Source organism: Rhinolophus sinicus, linkage group LG05, assembly GCF_036562045.2.
Source record: "Rhinolophus sinicus isolate RSC01 linkage group LG05, ASM3656204v1, whole genome shotgun sequence".
Lineage (NCBI taxonomy): Eukaryota > Metazoa > Chordata > Mammalia > Chiroptera > Rhinolophidae > Rhinolophus > Rhinolophus sinicus.
The window spans coordinates 31,062,391-31,083,937 of NC_133755.1; the positions used below are offsets into that span (position 1 = coordinate 31,062,391).

At 38.3% G+C, this 21,547-nt stretch overlaps 1 protein-coding gene across 2 annotated transcripts in view; it reads right to left on the bottom strand.

Moving 5' to 3' along the window:
- Nucleotides 1-414: 414 nt before the first annotated feature.
- SRBD1 (S1 RNA binding domain 1) overlaps nt 415-21,547 on the bottom strand; it is a 177,188-nt gene continuing 156,055 nt past the window's right edge. For both annotated transcript variants that reach the window (XM_019748647.2, XM_019748648.2), the window contains exons 20-21: nt 4,635-4,819; nt 415-1,307 (exon numbers count right to left, since the gene is read on the bottom strand). In XM_019748647.2, the coding sequence (XP_019604206.2) occupies nt 1,018-1,307; nt 4,635-4,819 (475 nt within the window). In that variant the 3' untranslated portion in view covers nt 415-1,017. The remainder of the gene's footprint in view (nt 1,308-4,634; nt 4,820-21,547) is intronic.

A 21,547-nucleotide genomic window follows, 5' to 3' on the forward strand; every position in this document is an offset into this window, starting at 1 on the left:
CAAATGCTCCACTGGGCAAAACAACCAGCCCAGCGTGAATGGACAGGACACCATCCAGCACGAGATATATTTGCATCATTTTTACGATGAATGGTCATGCTAATACTTATCTCTACTGAATAAAAACAGTTAAGAGTCACTTGCTGTATCTACTTGTTTTTCTTGCCTTTTCACACCTGATGTCCATTCAGTCTTTAGATATTTCTATCCCAATTTGAAGTTTAATTCTGATGCTTAAGAAAGAATACACCCTTCTATGCTAAATCAAACAGAAAGTCATTCTTCAAATTTCCAGAGGCTCCCCTCTTTCCCAAAGGCACTGGTTTATATGAAATTTGCATGAATGTGTGCCACATCTTCTTTAATCAAAATGACTCCCAGGTCATTCGCTGAATCAACATAACAAAAACAACGTTATTAGCCACAAAACTTTATTGAAGGGACTGATACATATATCCTTCCGTGAAATGTTTTAAGCCATTCACTTGATGGTTACGAACACATCAGAATCTGGTTTATTGGTATTTTTTGGTTTGCTTGGCAAGGGAAAAATCACGAACCTAATCCAAAAGGCCTGACTTTAAAAGTCTGTAAAAAAGGGGAGCATTAAACACTGCCAGCCCTACTGTGTCAAGAAACATTGTACACTTAAAATCAAGATGATTCCAAACAAGTCCGGCAAGGCAAGCTGGCAAGTGGAGTGAAGTGATCTGTTATACAAAATGCAAAAGGAGTCACAGAAGAATTACCAAAAAAATAAAATTTTGGTCACAAAATAATTACTACATAAAGCCACAGAAGGGTGCCTATTGGTTGTTTTCTTTAGGGGAAAAAAAAAATAAAACCATTAGTTTTCTATTTGTTCAGAAGGAAAATTAGGAAAGTGTTTGGAAAATACTTCTGATAGTAAGTGAATTGTTTCTCCTCAGCTATCTAGAATTCAGAAACATTGGACTTACTCGTGTCAAGCTGCAGACGCGGGGCCACACAATACGTGCGTGGCTTTCGGAGGGACACTTACAACACCCGAATGAGGTCCAGTGTGATCCTGGACCGGGGAACATCAATGTTAAGTACTTGCACTTCCACTTTCTCCCCAGGGCCCAGCTGCAGGCTCCTTCTCTTCTTGGTTTTAGAGAGTTTGGCTTGGGTTACGTTTCGTATGGGAATCAGCCCTGCTTTGCCCACGCCTATATCCACAAAAATTCCAAACAAAGTGGCATTCTCGACTCTGCCTGTGAGAACTGTTCCAACCTGCAGGTCCTCCAAGCAGACTATGCTTCTCTTGAAATCAGGTTTATCAAAATCTACAAGGGGAAAAAAGACAGTTAGTGTAAAGAATAAGGTACTGTACTTCCTAGACACGACCTAAAGGAGGATTTACTACATCTCAATGATGTGCCCAGGCCAGGATTAAGCATTGAGGGGGGGACACAAAAGGAGTCGGCGACACAGGCCTGCCGTCGGAGAACGTGAATCCTAGTTGGAGAAACAGCATTTGCACAGTAGAAACAAGTCAAGACAATTGACTCCTACCTTTGTTCTCCTCAAACTCTGTCTTGCTAACATGTGAACATCAGCACTCTACGTAAGGACTGACCAGAGTAGTCTTAGTTTCTTTTTTATGAGAAGGTAGAAGCTATCTTTGCTCAACGAATACACAAAGCTAACTCACAAGCACTGAAAGAAAGACCCTTGGAGACAGAAGACTGGGAGATTTCCCCCACTGCCTGAATTCTCACACTGTTTCAAGGTGGTAGAAAGTACATTAACGTTTGGTCAAACGTGGACGAAATTCAAGTATTCTCCTCTCTCACTTTCCCCCACACATCTGGAGCTCAGAAATCAATTCCTATCCATTTTGAATACATTGATCCAATCAAAATTTATGCATTCTTGATGATCTGTGACTCAGAAATCCAGATCAGCTAGTACTAAATCTTCCTTCTTCCCTGTTATTCAATTCATCAAACATTTATTAACTCCTATTATCTCCTGGCCAGGTACTGTGCTGGGTGCTGGAGATGCAAAGGTGAAGACGTGTAGATCTCTGTTCTCAAGTTCCCTACAGCCCTCTTTTCTTGCTCACCCTAGTGTACATGTCTCTGTTCATCAACACTGTTCCCCAAAAGGTGGGCATAAAGCATGCCAGGGAATCATTATGGCTCTAGTCAAAACAAAGCAAAGATTTTATGAGGGAGAAGGTCAGAACTAACAGTTTAAATGGGACTTTTGGATTATCTCTGGATTCCATTTATCCACGCTCTTCTTGGCCCCCTTGCCTAGGATTACCGAATGTTGATTCTAGTAACAAAGAACACATTCTACGCTCGCTCGGATGTCCTTTTACTAAGACCTCATTTTCCCCTCCACTCATTCCAGTTCCTTTTCCTCCACAGCTGTTAGCTTTACCCTGATTACTTGTTGAAGCTATGCTTTACATTTGTACCAACAACTGGTCACTTCTTTGTTCCCCGTCCTCAGTCTAACCACACTGAAATCAACATTTTTTTTTAAAAACTCACTTTTTCCCTGTGAGACAAAAAAAAGGTCTTCTTTAAACCTCAAATCTCATTTTCTTCATAAAAAAGGAATAGGCTCATACTGGAACTGACTGTAGAATTTCACCTGATGCCAAAGCAGTGAATTCCAAAAGCAAGATACCTACTGTGATGTACTATTACACTGAGCAATGACTGTGACAAAGCAAAGTGAAAGTTAAGTTGTTGATCAGGGTCAGAGGTAGGCTGGTCTCTGAAGCCCCATAGGCATTGTTTTTATGCTTGAAAACTATTTTTCCCTTTTCTTGCAGAGGCCCAGCTGGTACAGATTCCCCAAGGGTTCCTGATCAGCTGTTTAGTTTAATTTTGCATGGAAAATCAGAGTTAGGATATACTTAATGTGTTCCTGAAGACAGGACGGGCCCCTGAGAAATCAGAAACTCCTCCATGGACCAGGCAAACTTTAACACTTCGATGGCCAAGGCTACATATTCAGTCCCCTGTCACCAGGCCGCTTCTGATGAACCCAATTATGGAAACTAGCTAGCAGAGTGTTAATAAAATAGAACTGATTATGTCACTCAGAAAATGAGACAGGACGAGTATAAGAATGAAGCATCAAGAAAAGATACTTTTGAGAAAATGAATAAAAGAGATGTAACATAAATACCGTGATGCAAAAACATCCAGAACACTGCCTGCCCCTTCAAAAGCTCGACCGTCTGCTTTCTCCCTGGGGATGTTTTAAGTATTAAAACGGAAAGTTCTCAAGTATCTTGAAAATTGTGACTTACACTGGGGCAAAGAGTGTTTAAAGAGACTGATTTGACTTTTCACGATGGTAAACACTGCATGAGTGGTGAGCTCAGTCCAGAACCAGGCGCACCTGTGTTTCTGCTCAACTAGAAACATCACCAGGTGAGGACCTCTACTTAAGAGGTTGGTTGTTTAACTGAACCATAGATTTGAATGTTGATCTTTGCCCTGAGTCTACGGTGGAACTGTAATATGGAACAATCAATGTCAGGACAGAAAAGCAAAGATGGACATAAAAATCCAGTCCAGGTATCAATACCTGCAGCTTGAGTATGTGCCAACCTTCTAACCACCCTCAAATGCCACCCTGATTGAGAACCAAGTCTACTCAGTATTCCTGCTAAACAGCACCCCTGGATTTCACTTACAAGAAGACCAGGCCTTCAAACGGAGATGGATTTGTCCACTGAAACATCCACTTTGGATGGACCCCCCCAAAGGCTTCTACGCCTACATTTTTGGCACAGGTCTTACTGTCTGTTTAATTTTACTTTTCTCCAACTTAAAACATCATTTTGAACTCACAGAAAAGTAGAGGGCAAAGTACAGTGTGCTTGCTGGGTGTATTTTTCAATTCCCTTAAACCTTTACAAAGAAGAACGTCGAATTACCTCAACACAGCCTAAACCAAAATGAAAAAGAGCCAAGCCCTCAAGCTGGTGTTATAAAACTGGTTATGAGCACAATGCGGATTCATGTAACTCAGGCTTCCTAGTCAACTGTTCTTGGCAAGCAGGTCATTTGATACCTTAATTCTTTCTCACCGGGTCACTGCTCTCAACAACTCTGGCTGTTACACTTCCCTCGCCATCTACCTGGGCTGAAAGAAAGCTGAGAGCACTTTTAATTAGAAAGCAAATCAATAGAGAGATAGTATCTTATTTGTTTAATGTGTTCACTGACACAGAATCCAGGAACTTGGAAGGCTGCAAGTTAGGAAGAAGATTCACTTTTTAGTTTGTCAACTGAATGCTTTATCTTGGACTTCTGGCTCCTACGAGATAAAAACAGCTTACAAAAGAAGTAAGAAAAATGTGTGCCTCCATGTACACAGCACATGCATGATACATTTTGTCTACTGGAACAGAGAGCAAGCATGGGACGAGGAGCCTGGAAACGTGGCTTCTAGCTTTGGCTCTGGATACGAACTAACTGCAATGACTATGAAGGAAGGTCACCATGCTTTATAGTTTTCTCACATCTACAATGGGAGAATAATACGTGCTGTGCCTATGGCATAGGATTGCTGTGAGAGCCATAGGCTATAATGGGAGCTACGCAATTGAAAGGTGCTGTTACTCACGTTCAACTGTTTACCTGTTCGAAAGTCAAAGCTTTCGGGCTGGCTGAGACCATCTATGATGATCTGTAAGGTGGGTACTGCTGTTTGCAATCTTTCTGCAATTTTCTTTATTCCTTCCTTCTGAAGGAATAAATTTATTTTTTGTTGCATTTCAGGCTTTCCAATCTCACACAGTGTTTCTCCAATGAATGATAAAAACCTGCAGGGGGAAAAAAAAGCCCAACACTTAATAGTATTAGTTACTTTTCAATTTCCTTACACAGGTCACCCTAAAACTACTTCATGTCAGATCCATATGTCAATCAATCTATCAGCCTTTACTGAAAATCTACTATGTGTCCCATGCTGTAATAGATGATACGTCTTGGGAAAAAAAGGGAGGCGATGGATTTAGGTTCTTGCACTATTTTCCAATGAAGCTCCTACTCAAAATCAGTACCAGAAACCTTTTACAGTATAACATTTATTAGAGTTCAGTGTCATATGTATTTTCTAAATAAGCATACCTATATGTACCAAATGTCTCCTAAAATTTCAGTTAGGAAAACATGTTTGAATTTAAATGAGCTAACAGGCAAAATATCCAACAAGCATCTCCAGCTTTTGAGACATGAATTACTCTATTCATGTGCCATATCATTGCTTTTTACTTTTGTGTACCTGTGATGACAGTGTTTTCTATGTAAGCATACTATCACCCTAATGATTCTCAAATTCCATTAACAGTCAAGCCTCACATGGACTTTGTATCAAGTACATTAAGTATATTCAGCATCAACAAAGAAAATATGGGAGGGAACATCAAAAACTTTCTTTCAAAATGGATGTGATGGAAGCAAGTAAGACTGCAATTACATAATCTTAAAATGTATACTACCTTAATATATTTTATATATTATATAGCTGTAATATTTACAAAATAAAAAATATATGCCTGTCTCCATCTCCCTTTGCTATGTTTATCATTTCCCTGGCTTGCACAGCTGACTCTCAATGACTTAGCTTTGCAGTTCAATAATAAGTTAATTTGGAAAAAACACAAAGGGTTAAGATGCATTTCCCTTCAAATTCATCTGAATATTGATTGGGCTGGAGCTCACTTTCTTGATATTTCTTGGCTGGGTATTTTTCTACATCATTAAGCTTCATTTCCTATGATTAATGGCACTTTAAAAATGTCAACACAGTAAACAGACAGTGATACTAATGTCCTTAAATCCTTTCCTCTAAGGATGTCTCCAGAATACAAGGAGGGACGAAGGAAACTGTCTGTGATCAGAATTGGGATGTATCCCATTTGGCAGGTTGCTGCATCATCACAAAAGGAATGTGTGTGATTTTCGGTCTTTTCTGCAATGTTGTGTTCAACCCGAAAAGGCCTCTTCAATGATAAGCTGATATCTGGTGGAGAAAGCTCTCTCATCTCTCATTGAATGGGGGCATCTATGTGGGTTCAAATGTGCAATCCTCCTACATTTCCATAGCCATATTTTTGGTCAAAAACAGATTTTCCAAAATCCAAATAATTCTCTTGAGAATATATTTTGGTTAACGGTCTAATCAAAGACCACCGAGTTGGTGCTTGGTCTCCCTTCCACCCAAACTGGTGGCCAGTGAGACACACATTGTAAGTCTGTACGGCCATGGCTTTCCCAGCACTCCAGAGAGGCAGCCAGTATCTCTTCGTGCTGATGGATGGGCAGTAGCACGTACTGGTGCCCTGGTGACAGGCAACAGCTGCTGAAGCTCTGACTGACAGGGCAGATGACACATGACAACCTCTGCCCACAGCCAACTTCCTTGCACAACTTTCTAAATAATATACACCATGCTGAGCAGGCTCCCCTAGTATTTAGCCTGTTGGCTTGATTGGTCTGCAACTGGCTGTTTAGCAGCACATCTTTCAAATCCCCAAGGCTTTGGCTTACAATCAGCTGTTATCATGCCAAAAAAGTGTATTCATGAGCTGTAAATAGCATTTATAATTAATAAAAGCAACTAAATGGCAGAAATTTCCCAAAGCACTGTATAAGTCTTGGCCTCAATAACAAAAACACTGGCTCAGGAGGCCACTTGGAGTCTTAAGGTTGTGTGTGTGTGTGTGTGTGTGTGTGTGTGTGTGTAACTGCTACCAAAGTCATTTCCATATAAAGAATTCTGTTTATAGTGGTTGCAGATGTAAAAAGGAGACTGGTCTGTCTAACCTGGATGCATATTTCGTATATCATTTTCATTCTCACACACTTAAGCCTGAGGGCACTGGTAACTGAAATCAATAAAAAAAAAAAAAAGGCACCAAATTCTGCTCCTGGCTAATACTTCATATTGATCAAGCCTATTTTTAAATGACTATGGAACAAAGTCAAATGTGTTTTAATTGTGCAAATTGTTTAAAAGTTACAACAGGGTTGTAGAAAAAAAAGAAAATAGCAAACAAAAGGGGAGAAGGAGTATAAAATGAACTTGGAATGGCATTCAGATTGACCTTTCCCTTACTGGAACTCAAAGATACTCAACTGTCAATGATAGGAAACAATGTTTTACGCTCAGTAGCCACTCAAACGTGTGCTCTTTAAATATCCTAAAAAAAAAAAAAAAAATTATTCAACATATTCTGAATTTTCATCCTAGAAATGAATGTGATAAGCAATATCCAAAACAACGTTTCATTTTAGTCAATGCAAAGTACTTTCTGGCTTAAAAGCACCGCAGGAAATGGATTGTGCTTTCTGGAGCTTGGAACACAGATGGGAAGTGAACACGTGTTGGTAAGTCTATGCCAGACGTGACGCTAGTGCTTGATACATGTTCTTATTTAATCCTGATAATAATCCCAAAAGGTAGATATCATTTCATACAGAAAAGGAAGACAGGTTCAGAGAGGTTGAATAATTTGCCAAGGCCACACAGCTATTTTCACTGAGTGGAGTTTCATGCCACACACATCAGTGTGTGTCTGTTTATAACCGCAGATCAAAAATTAAAGTGCTATATAAAACAACAGTTTTGGTAACATTGAACCAACATGATTTGATGGCAGATTAGTTTTAAACATTAGACAGTTAACACTGATAAATCCCACAAAGAAATTATTGTGTAAATGCAGTTAAGTAGACAATTCTCTTAAAAGTCAGTGAGTTATTAAAGTCAGTCTCATTTTCTCCACTGTCTATGAATGGCCTTTTCAGGTTGCTGACTGCTGTCTGGGCTGCTGTTTTTATTAAATATGTGATTTCACCCATCTTGCTTAAATGAAGAAAGTAGCATGAATGAAACAAACAAGCACATCATGGGCTGGTAGCGCACAACTGCACAAGTTAAAATACAGAACTCGCAGAGATAATGCTTGTTTTTCAAACAAAATTGCTGATGTTTTCAACAGAAACTTGCTATACAAATGCACCATTTTTCCCTTTAAGAATAAGAAAAGTCTGTAAGATATTTTTCCTGCAGAATAAAATATTCTCAAAATTCATTAAGACTTCAGATATAGCCATTCAGTTTTATGTAATTATTTCCAGCATGGAGAAAAAAACACAAAACCTTAGGAGCGCAGGACTCAGTTCATAACATTAAAGCAACATAATACCCCACAGAGCACAGAAGAACCACGGTGATGCAACAGTATCACTTTAAAACCGACTTAGTATTAGCCTGGATGCCCATTTGCGTGGGCCAAACACACAGGATTTATAACTCCAAAAAGAACCATGCTACAAGGGCAAAGAACTACTCGTTGTCTATCCACTCTCAATCCTTTTAAGAGAGACTTCTGTACTTGTTTATTTTTATCTATTAGTTTTACTCTGCTTTAAAGTAATTACATCAATAAACGAAACATTAAATTACAAGAGCACAGTCATTTTAGAAATAAGAAGATACAGATAAAGCAGGTCATCATTTGTAATATAGGTAGACATTCAATGATTTTAAAAGAGAGCTTGTACTCTTAAGAAACCTGCCCTTAACTGTGATTGTAGATTAAGCAGTGGGACACAAGTGAAATTTCAGTAATAGTTTGTTACACTAAAAGCCACACATATTACAGATATTTTTAAATCTGCTGCACTTAATATTAAAGACTGATTATAAATCCCAACGTGGCAAAGGAGAAAATCCTGCTACTTCTTTTACACTACCTACGGGGAGCTGAATTTATACAGGTGAGCTGGTAGTTAAAGAAAGAACACTGGCTTTACACATCTGCTGTTTCAGCAGTCAAATCAAAGGGACAGCAATGTGAATTGCACTTTAATCACCATCAAAGAATCTTTTCAAACTTACAATCTCTTGGTTAAATTGAAGACACTGAACTGGGCCAGATCATTAAAAACCTTTGTTGGTACAAAATCCACGAGTAATGGTAAATTCAAGTAGAGTGCATTCATGGAGAGGTTCACAGAACCACCTACTGGACTGGAGAAGCTAGTAGGTAAGTGAAGATATTATTTAAATGGCTTTTCTTAGCATATAATCAACCACGGAAAGTTACAGCAAGTAATTTTTCATGAGAACTTATAGCTGACTGGCTATTGAAAACTTACAGACCACAGATAAACTTTTCAAACAGGTAACCCTTTCAGAAAGGGCAGCAGGGTTGTTTTGAAAGCCCTTACAGATTTTGATCTGAGAGTATAGTTTTAAATGGTATGCAGCTATCTGGGCGGCAGCGCTAGTATTTTTATTATCATTGGCTTGGGACCATTTGGAGTCTTGGGAGGCATCTCCTGGTTTAAGCACACTCCCGCATCTATGAGTAGCAGAAAATAACAAGAACTGAAAAGGGTAAGCTGCCACAGAATAAGGGATGCAGTTTGTCTTCCAAAAGACTTAGCATATACATATCAGACTGTCACCTGTTTCTAACTTCTGAAGAACTTACTGTTTCCTTCTTTTTGAAAGGTCTGTTACATGTGCATAGAAACTGGATATGTGATGCATGTCATATTAATTGTATGTAGGAGAACACATCCTTAGAAAGCTGTTTTACTTTGGCAATTTAGTACAGGGAATTAACTTTATAAAAAACGGCCAGTTAAAATGTGCTTACACAGACACCTTCTAAAAGATTTAGGATGACTTTCTCTTTAGAAAATAGTTGAAGACATTGGTTATATAGTTACATCAAACAAAATATCTAAGACCGATGAAATAATAAGCAATGTCACAAAGAAGAAATAGCATTGGTTTTTATGTACCTTATCCTATTTCAGAACCACTTGCTAGGTATGATATACTGAGTGATTATAATTACAAAAACACAAATGTATGTGTGTGTGTATATATATATCCAAATGAGTATGAGTATATAAAAATGGGAAGGCATTATGTACCGAAACACTGTGATTGCTCTAAAGATTTCTAAAACTCTGTTTTAGGAACTGCTCAGAAATAAATGTATGAGCAGCAAAAGAAAATCAGTTGTCTTACATTTTAAAAATCAAACCCCATAAAAAGAACCTCCCTCCCCAATAACCCAATATTACTCAGCTTGATCGTCCTCTTCCCATTGAGTCTGACTGTTTAAACTCTCTCTCACACACACACACACACACACACACACACTCTCTCTCTCTCTCACACCCTCAAATGATAAAGATTTGCTAAAATCAAGGTTCTTCAAAGTAATGAGACAAAATGTGAAGCCAACTGAAAGGTCTGATAACAGCTTGTGCCCTGAATGAGCTTACAGTCTAATTTTAAGTAATGACAGTATATTGGAATAAATAATCTGCCACTTAACATTTGGTTTTTAGAGGTAGGATTTTACATGCAGGTAAATAGTTACCTTAAAAGTGCTCAATAAAGATGATTTCATTTCATTCTCTCAAAAATTTATTGTGGCTATAGATTTGCAGATAAGGGAATCAAAACTTAGATTAAGTGACCTGCCCAAAATTACACAGCAGAGACCACAAGGTTGTAGCTAAGGTAAGAACTGTCACGTATCACATCTTCATTAGCACTCTTTACCCCTTTACTTTGGGGGATTTTCAATGCAGACAAAAGATTTAGATCCCAGATAAAATTTGGCACTCGGGACCACTGCCTGGGAGCAATTTATTATTTTTAAAACCAAATTCAAAAGGAAAAAGTTTGGCTCTGTTTGAGTTACTGAATAAGAGTTGCACAAAATTAAGTTAGTGGTTTCAAAGGCTGCAGACTCTACAGCTCAAAAACACTGTTTAGAATTTATATAATTTAATTTACTGGTTGTAAAGCCATAACGTGGGTTAGTGCCTGTGAATGTTTGAAAGAGAAGGACAAGTAAAAAAAGCAGTATTCAAAAACATACAGGCTAGTGACAGCGGAGCTGAAGTGAAACTGCTCCAGCACTACTGGGGATAAAACCCCTGGATTAGGGTAAAGGACTTTCTTCCTTGGGAAACAGCCTTTTCACTATGGGTTCCATCCTGTCAAGAAATCCTCCTTTCTGGAAATTGCAAAATACTTAACATCTGCATTTCTATAAATCCCCTGGTTGTTCTCTGAACGGGCAGAGCCATTTTTATTACGTTTAAAGAGTGGGCAGCTGGGGTCACAGTAATTTGCTTATAGTCACACAGATAGTCAGAAGACAGGCTAAGATTAAAATCCATAGCTAGACTGGGGACAGGAAGGAGGGAGGGAGGCAGGAGGGAGATAACAGGAGACTAAATCGATACCCTATGGAGTTTCCGGCTCCAGACTGTGTGATCTAAGCCTGAAGCAGAGAAGGGCAAACACCTGGGAGATGGAAAAGACGGGAGCCAGCACAACTCTGCGCTGGCTTACCATCCCCGCTCACTCCTCCTCCATACGCTGCTCCAGATAAATAGAAAAGAAACCGTTTGCTCCAGGCCCAAGATGTTAATGTTAATTAACAATGTTAAATGGCCCAAATTATATCCAGATCTCATGGTAAAAATACTTCTTCCTGGGAGACTAACAGTTGTAAGCCACCCATCCCCCTTTATGTACGGTTCAGCTTGACAGCCCCATTCTCAATCAATTGATCACAACAAAAATAACAGCAATAATAATTATAGCAATAACAACAGCTTATTGTCCCAGGTGCTCAGAATTCTCTCTATATATTAATTCATGTAATCCCATGAGACATGTGCTATCGCTATCATATCACCATCATCATCCAGACAAGGAAACTGAGGTACAGGGAGGTTATTTAACTTTCCCAGGATCAAACAGGCATTATGTAAATGAACCCAGGCAAGTTTCCCACAAAGGGCACTAAACTCCCCCCAGAGTGAGTTAGGGGAAAGTTAGGTACTGCCTCAGATTCTTCAAGTTCCTAGTTTCTTCCACCAGCCTTGCCTGAAACTTCAGGTGGGGTGTGTGTTGGAATGGTGTGTGAGACATTCAATACGACAATCAATTCCTAAGAACCCCACAGACTCTCAAGTGGGTAGATTCTCTTTCATCATTTTTCTCTTTTGTGAAGGCACTTTTGAAAATATGATGAATGTTACTTCCCGGGAATTACAGTAAGATGTTTGGGTTTTAACTACTAACAAGAAAAAAAATCCCTTTTAGTAATCTCCCCATTTATCATCTTTATACATTTCAGGTTTGGCGTCCTTTATGATGCTATGTCTCTTCATGAAAAGGCAATTTAATATTGTCTAATCGTAGCTTCCATAGCAGTTAACGTGGGTAACAACTGATACACATCCTATGACATCACTTATCAAAAGCCAGCAACGATTCTACCTTAATTTTCATGTCCAAATGCTGCCAACTCTTGCAAGGCAAGTCCAGAAAAACTTAAGATCTTTCGAATTTGCAAATAATTTCTTAGGTCTGTTTACCTAATCTTCACTTACTTTACAGCATTTGTAGATGGATTTCTTTTCAGGCAAGTTTCCCACAAAGAAGCCTGTTTTTATCATTGAAGAGTTAGTTGGCATGCAAATGCGGAATAAAGCTGCAGTGAATTTTAGATGCGGAGAGGTGTGCTCAGCATACTCAGTCGGCTAAGTGCCATAGCTCTCCGAGAAATTACAGATCACCACACGCCATGGGCCTTCTGGGTTGCTCTCAGTCGAAACTGTGATTATTATATCTGCCATTGTTCTACTACTGCTGTTTTGTTTCGAAACAAAAACAACTTAAACTCCGTGCAATACAGCTGCTTTTTAGGTACAAGATTTCTTTCCTTGCTGGGCAGAAAGCTAACGCTGGGAACAATGTGATAAAACCTCTGAAAGCAATTCTAAAAGAAGAGTTCAGAGATGCTAAATCCTGGAAGAGGAATGGGAAAATCAGACAGAGATGTGCTCGCTCATTAAAGGTCTTCAGTAGGGTCACCAGTCAGTGTCTGGCTTGACTTATTTCAGCTCCGTGGCAGAGAACAGGAAGATCTCTAAAGAGCCTCCCCAATCCACACAGCCCACCCCCCCCCCCCCAACTGCTTTTGGCCCAGGAGCACTGGCTGGGATCCATTTATGTCATCACAGAATCCTTGTGTATCTGTTGGGTTAATTCTGGTTTTTGTGGGGTTTCCCTCCAGCCTTATTGAGCTATAATTGACATATGTAATTTTAAGCTGTACAAATATGTTGATTTGATACACTTATATAATTGCAAAACGATTATCACCACAGCATTAGCTAACACTTCCACCAGGTCACATACTACTATTTCTTTTTCTGTGGTGAGGACATTTAAGATCCACTCACTTATTAACTTTCAAGTATGTAACAGAGTATTATTAGCTATAATCACCGCACTGGACATTATATCCTCAGAATTTATTCATCTTACAACTGGAAGTTGTACCCTTTGACCAACTTTTGGTCTTAAAAACCTTACACAAGTTTTTTGTGAATTAAGAAGAAACGTTGTTTGGCTTTTGTACAGGAGATTCCCCCCTCCCCAAGTAAGTCTTTTGTCAGGTTATGTGATTACTACTGTCCCAGACCTGTATTTTATGTTGATCGTTGTTTACTCTCTGAAAATATACTCAAGATTGTTTGTAAGGGTCAGAAATAGGTACATCATCAGTAATAAATACTAATATTATAGTGCAGATATTGATACAAATCATTCCTTGATACACGTTTACCAAAGTCCCTTAGAATAGAGCTGCAACTCATATTCCTGCTACCAAGGCTGCTAACCACTTCTGGAAACTAGTCTTTTAAAATTTCTCCCTAATGGCCAACATGGAAATAACAATTAAATACTAGCTAATGCTTTATCAAAATGAGTGCTGAGTGACAGTCTTGACATTAAATTTCCTGGCATTTTTCAAGTTGAATCAAGAACATAACCACTTTCAAGCTTAACTATCTGGAGTGAATCAAATTCTTAATGCAGCAGATTCTTTGGGAGAGCGCCAGGTCTCACTGTGACATGTACAAATCGCCATAATCTGCAGCACAAAGCACTACCTCCTGAACCTTATTCAAGGAAAAGGGGAAATCGGATACTTGCCTTTGGCTCTCTGGATCAACCAAAACGGTAGGACAAAAACAGGAGGCACGGGGGAGTGGTAAGCTCTAAATAGGCTGTTTCTGGGCTTCATTCTACTCATAACATAGCAGCAATTTTACTCGTGGCTCATAATACCCAGCACGATTAAATCACTCAAACATAGGAAGATCATTTCTATTAATAGATGATGACAGCAAATGGTTAAATAATCCTCTTTCATAATCTGTCTGATTCCTGGTCTATAAAACCGAGGAAGGCCTGGGCTCCGGACACAGCGCTCTGTGGAGGCAGGGGATTCAACGTGGGGAGGTGCCGAAATCCCTCCAACTGTAAAGGATTCTGAAAGAAGTCCTCACTCAGTATGTGGGACAGACAATGGCAGAAAGGACGACCTAGAAGGTCTAGCAATCGTTTTGCTTACACAACTGCAATGACCTCTGCCAGTTCAGACGACAGAAAAATGTCTGGGTTCAAGGAAAGCTGGATATTTTATTTTACTCAATGACAATTAAAATTGTCAATTCCTGAGCAGTTCCTTTTCCTCAGTGTTCTTCTATGTAGTCATCTTTTCATTTTCTATTTCTATCACGTATTCTTTTGTTAAACAAATATTGCCGTATCAGTCTGTGTTCGGTGCTGGGGATAGAGTTTACCACCAGATTTGTAAGACCCCTGCCCTCCTGGAGCTGATGGCCTACAATGATAAGTAACCTTAAATTTAGTTGACACTAACCTAATAAATCTGGTATAAAATCTTCAGATGCATTATTTATTTTGCAGGGACAAGGATAATTGGAGAGGCTCACAGCTTTACCTTAACCCTAGTATTCTACTGTGTCATACTTTTTTTGACCATCCAAGTCTATTATGAATAAGTAGAGGTAAAGTGGAGTACTGAGGCCCACAGCAAAACAAGCTTTTTAATTAAAAAATTTTAAAACCTATGATTCTTCTCTTGCTTTTGTGTAAGATTGGTTGTCTCTTAAAATCACGATCTCTAAGATCAATTCAATGATCCCCATGTTTTTTTCCATATTGTTTATGGTTTCATTTTTTACTTAACGTATTTTGTTGATAACTTTATTCATCACTTAGAATGTGAAAAACACTGTGGTAGGGCCTAAAGAATCTAAAAATGAATGGAAGTGATTTATGTCCTGAAGGAGCCTTGTAAATAGGGAGGATAAGACTTGTAAATAACCATAACAGAGGTTAGTGCCCTTTGTGAAGCACAGAGGTTCTTTATAGGAGAAAGAGGTCATTTCCAGACAAGGGGTATCTTATCAGGTCAAGGATGACCTCAAGGCTGAGAAACGGCAAGAATGAATTGCATCATCTGAGATGAGGAAAGCCATAGCTGGAGAAAGATTTGGGGGAAAGCCCTGGAGGGCAGTTTAAGGCATGTTAAGTTTGAGGTGTCATATAGGCAGTTGATGCATGAGTCTGGAGTTTGGATTGGGATGAGGGTATAAATTTAGAGTCCTGTGATTATGCAAGTTCTTAAAGCCATGAGAGCTACAAGAGATCACCAGGGGAGTGATCAAAGTCTAATTCTTTAACTTTTCTCTTCACCATGCTCCTCCATTACAATGAGTTTCCACTTTATCCTCCAGTGTCTCTGGTATTTGTACTATTTTTTGCCATTCATATCCAGTTAGTCTTTCATACCTTTCATCCAATCTGTCAGCAAATCCCATTGGCTCTACTTTTACAATGCACCCAGAATCTGACCACTTCTCCCTAATTCTTCTGCTATCATCTGAGTCTGTTATCGTCACCTTTCAGCCGATTACTAACTGGTACCCCTGCTTCTACTATTGCTGCTTAGCATCTATTCTTAACACATCAGACAACAGAATCCTTTTAACATGTAAATCGGAGCATGTCACTCTTCAGCATAAAATCCTGCTCCGGCTCCCGATTTCACTCAGCATTAAGGCCACGTCCCTATAGTAGCCTCCCAGTGCCCTTTTGACCTAATCTCCTATTTTTCTCTCCCTTGCTCACTCTGCTCTTGCCACACTGGCATGCTTCCCTTGCTATTCCTTGAGTACCAGGCCTGCTCTCACGTTAGGGCCTTTATACTGTCTGAACCTCTTCCTGGGATACTCTTGCCCCAGACATCTGCACAGCCAACTCCTTTACCTCCATCAAAACTGATTAAATGTCACCTTGTCAATGAGGCCTATCTTGACCTTGCAAGCCCTTACTCATAACCCTGGAAAATCCTGATCCCCATTACTCTGCTCTTTCCTGTCCCACAGCACTTGTCTTTATTATACTATGCAATTGATTTGTTATGCTGGTTGTATATTCTGTCTCTCCTTGAGAGCAGGAATCTTTGCACGTATTCCACGACTGCAGACAATACCTGGGATACAGCAGACACTCAGAAGGTATATGTTTAATGAATAAATGAATGATTCTGTTAATTCTAGCCCTAGTTAATGAAAAGACAGTAGTGCCATTGACCATCCATTATGGGACAAGAGAAGAAGACCAAGTCTTTTTTGTTTATTTGTCTGTCTTGTGTTTGCGTGGGGCTGGCAGAAGGGCTGATGGGAGGAGAAGAGGGAGTTATAAAGGAAGAGAGGAAAGGAGAATTCAAGTTTCAGTTTTAGATATACTGAGTTTGACTTGCTAAGATACTCATGAGAAAATCTCTCACAGGCAAGTTGAAAGAGAGAGCTAGAACGTAGAAGAAAGGCCTGGACTAGAGATGTTGAAATGTACGGTTGGAATTATCGGTGGAAAGGTGAGAAATAAAGACAGTCCTGTGATTGGAAATAATCATCCAAAGGAGTATATAGAACAAGAGGAGAAGGACATTAAGGTAAAAAAAAACACCTTGAAGAACATCTACATTTAGAGGGTCAGGGAAGAAGAGAAGGTAGAGAAGATAGAATATAAAAACAAAAGTCAGTAAACTGATGGTGTCAAATGTGGCTGAATGGGTAAGTAGTTTAAGGATGAAAAGAGGCCACTGGTTTTGACAATCAGGAGGTCATTAGTTGAAAGAGTAATTTCAGAAGAGGGTTAAGGACAGAAGCCCATCTGTAAGGGACTGGGAGAAAGCAAGTAGTAAGAATTAGAAGTAGGCAATTTGGAAAAGTTTGGCAATGAAAAGAAGGAGCAATGAGATAGAAGTTCTAGGGGGAAGATAAAAAAAAGGTGGTTGCTGCTTTTAGCTTTGAGGGAGTGGAAGAAAGGGAGACCACCACCATAATCTGTGAACAAAATGGAAGGAAAAGTGCTGGAGTCATTAAAGGTACAAAGACAGTCATAAGATCTTACTCATTTAGTTCCCTCCCCCGCCTCCCCGAGGACAGGCAATTATGTGACACAGAGAGACCAAGGGAATGCCAAAGCCAAGAGTCCTAGCAGCAACCTGAGAAGTGAGGGTGGGGAGAGAAACAGAAGTCTGAGATGGGAGGGGAGCTGACCTATGGGACACAATGAGAAAGATATGGAGACAATCTAAGGAAGGAGGATTGTAAGGTAGCTTTGAATTTTTTTCAGTGAAGTCGGAAGTAATCAGGTAAATGTGAGAAGACCTGAAACAAGTAAGAGATTTAGAACAGAACGGTTTCAAAGGACTATTGAAGGAAAATCTATCATTAGCAATAGATTTCTTAATTCTATGTTCCCCATATCTCTTCTATACTATGGGTTCTCTTATGTTTTTAAAATTTACATTTCCTAAAGGAACGTACACTGTTCCTTTCTCTCTCTTAGTTAAGAACATCTTCTAGCAGAGTGTGTTCAGAGTATATTCATCTTCTAGGATGAATATACTATTCCTGGTCTGCACCCTACTTCTCTCCTAAAATGAGAAGATATCAAATATGGTCGCTATCAGGCTGCTTATGTTGAAATGCACACACCTCATTCTAAAAAAAACATAAAGGAATTAAATTCTTCTTAGTGCAAAATTCAGGAAACATCACATCTGTAGCAAAGCAGCATAAAATTCTACACACTCTAAGTGAAGGATCCATTTCCTACAGATCCCTTAATAAAATAAATAGGCAAAGTTTCCTTTATTGGAGGAGGTAATGTTTTCTCCAGAGGAAAGGCAGAGTCTAATTTCAGCCATGTGATGACAGAGAATCACACTCAAAGCTAGCATATTCCAGATACTCATTTCTTTCTTTCCCTCTCTCTTTTTTTTTTTAAAGAAGCAACAGAACGTAAGTCACAATCCCGTCACTTTTTGTGAACACACTGTCTTTAAGGGTATGATACCCTCAGTCTGAAAGGCCATTATGATTACATTCAAATCTGCTCCAAAATAGCTGTTTAATTTTTACTTAGTTAAGAGCTCAGGCTTTCGAGTATCATAGATGTTGAAATCTTGGTTCCGTCAGCTGAGTTATCTTAGACAATTTACTTTACCCATCTGAGATTCTGTACCTAAAGAAGTAGAAATAATTATAGTACGAACCTCAGAAGCCTGCTGTGAGGTTACAAGATGATGATTCTAAAGCACCTGGTAAAGACGAAGTACTCAATGAATGTTTATTGTTTTCATTTGACTATTAACTACTTCCCAAACCTGACCAGATTACCTCTTCCTCTCTAACCCTCTCAGCATCTCTTTCCCAATTTCTACTGGCTAAAATCCTTAAAGACCTACCCCAAATGTCACCTCCTACATGAAACCTTATGAGATACCCCTGTCTGGAAATGACCTCTTTCTCCTGTGAACAACCCCTGTTTCACAAAGGGCACTTACTAATTATTGACCGCTATGATGGTGATTTGCAAGTTTTATCCTTCCTATTTTGGTAGGTTCCTTTAGGACATAAATCACCTCTACTCATTTTTACAATATTCAGGCCTTACCACAGTGCTTTGTACATTCTAAGTGATGAACAAAATCATAAACAATAAAATTCATTAAATAAAAAATGAAACCATAAACAATATGAAAAAATATGGGGAACGCTGAATTTATTTTAGAGGTCATGGATCTTAAGAGAAGACCAATTTGCATAAAAGCAAGAAAAAGAATAACAGGTTTACTTCATAAAAATGAAAACATTTGTATTTCAAAATCATGATAGCATTATAAACAGATATAAAAAGTAAATAAACTATAAAAAATTTTAGCCCACACACCAAACCACTTTAATATTTAAGAGAGAATCCCTACATGTAAATAAGACTTTCAAAAGTAATATAAATAACAAAAATAGTAAAAAAAAAAAAAAAAAAAAGAAAGGCTTTTTTTAAACCACTAAACAACCAACGTAGGTTACAAAATATCATGATCTCAATTTTCTAAAATACGAATATGAGAGAAAACACCATAAATACAAAAGTGAAAAGACGTGATGGCTTCAGGTTTTGGTGTATTTCTGGGAGTGATATGGGTAGAACTGCATTCAAGCCATTATGTTCCTACTGGTTTTCTGATATAATTCAAAATGAAATTGACTGAACTGGAACTTACTTTTACAGAACTGAAGTCAACCCAGGGATGACCTAATCATATCCTTAATGGCCTTGTCTTCCCTGGGAACTTATGCAACACTATATGGAAGTACGACCTACAGTGCTGAGTGATGCCCACACGCAGTGTACCTGAAAGCCAGAAATGACTATCAGAGCTCCAAAGTGGGAAATGGGGATGGTAAGATCAATCAGAGGAATTACTAGTTGTGTCTCCAGATTTTAAAGGTCAGGAGTTGAACTTCATGTAGAAGAAATTTCTCATGAAACAGTACAGTCCACAAATACCCTTCTCCTGAGAGACACGGCTACTCCCAAAAGAAGCGTAGAGAGGGGTGAAGTCATTGGTAGGGATCCTCCACATGCAGAAACTGACTCATTTGAAAATTGGCAGGAAAGTCCTGTCTGATGGGAGGAATTCATGATTTTTCAGGCTTGAACATTGCTGGTGGGATTATAAATCAGTATGTTACTTGACAGTGTATACCAAGAGTCACATAAACTTTCACATCCTTTGGCAGAGTAATTTCACTTCTAGGAATCCATCATAAGGATCTCTATTAGTACTGCTCTTACTAAATTACAGTTCAACCACGTGATGGAATACTATTTAGCCTTTTAAAAAGACGGATATGCAGATACAAAAAACTGTGCCATATTAGAAAGCAAATTGAAAGACAAACTGTATTCAAGTTACATTATAGAAACAAAAATGTACATTAAAAAAAGATACTGGTTTGCATATAACAAAATGCTAATTTAGCACCCAGGGAGCCATCAGTAGTTGCAAGGATTGTATAAATCCATGTGCATATAAGCATCTTCTCAAACAACAAATAGTAAAAATACAATTACAATAACCTGAGACTACATTTTTTATATATACATTGATTATATATATAATTTTAAATATATATTTATATATATTTTATACAAATTTTTAATGTATGTATTAAAAAAATGAGAACCATGTACTAAAAGACTGAGAACATGACAAGGTTGCCCGCTCTCACCACTCCTGTTCAGCACAGCACTGAAGGTCCCAGCCATTGCAAAAGGCATGGAAAAGAAATAAGAAGTATTTAAATTTTTTAAAAAAGGGAGTAAAGCTTTTTATCTCATCGTTAATAATTGTTTATATAGGAAAACTTAAAGAATCTCTACACACTCTAGGGCTAACTACCGTGTTTCCCCGAAAATAAGACCTAGCCGGACCATTAGCTCTAATGCATCTTTTGAAGCAAAAATTAATATAAGACCTGGTCTTATTTTAATGTAATATAAGACCGGGTCTAATATATGATATAATAAATACAATAAATATAATAAATATAATATAATATAATACTGGGTCTTATATTAATTTTTTTCTCCAAAAGACGCATTAGAGCTGATGGTCCGGCTAGGTCTTATTTTTGAGGAAACACAGCAGTAAGTCAATTTAGCAAGAATACAAAGTTACTATAATGATCAATTATATTTTTACAACAGATTTTAAAAATTCCATTTACATTACTGTTTAAAAACACAAACTACATTTAACAAAATACACGCAAGACCTGCACACTGGAAACTAAAAATCATTGTGGAGAGAAAAGAAGACCTATATAAATGTTAAGACATAATAAACTCATGATCGAGACTCAATAAATTTAGCTATGAGGACATCAACTGTCCTAAATTCACTGACAGACTCAATGTAATGCCACCAGGTTTTTCTTTCTCTTTTTTTTAATGGAAATTGACAAGCTCATTCTAAAACATATAGGAAAATGCAAATCATCTATAATATTCAGAGCAATATTTAAAAAGAACAAAGCTGGAGGACTTACACTGCCTGACCTCATAAAGCCACAGTAATTAGGACAGTGTGGTACTGACAAACAGATCAATGAAACAGAATACATAAATTTATAAGATGGACTGATAGATTGATCGGCAAGTGGATAAACAGGCATGAGACAATATTAATAATAAAATCTAGGTGTGGAGATATAGAAATTCACTGTAAGCATTTTTAACTTTTCTGTATGTTTAA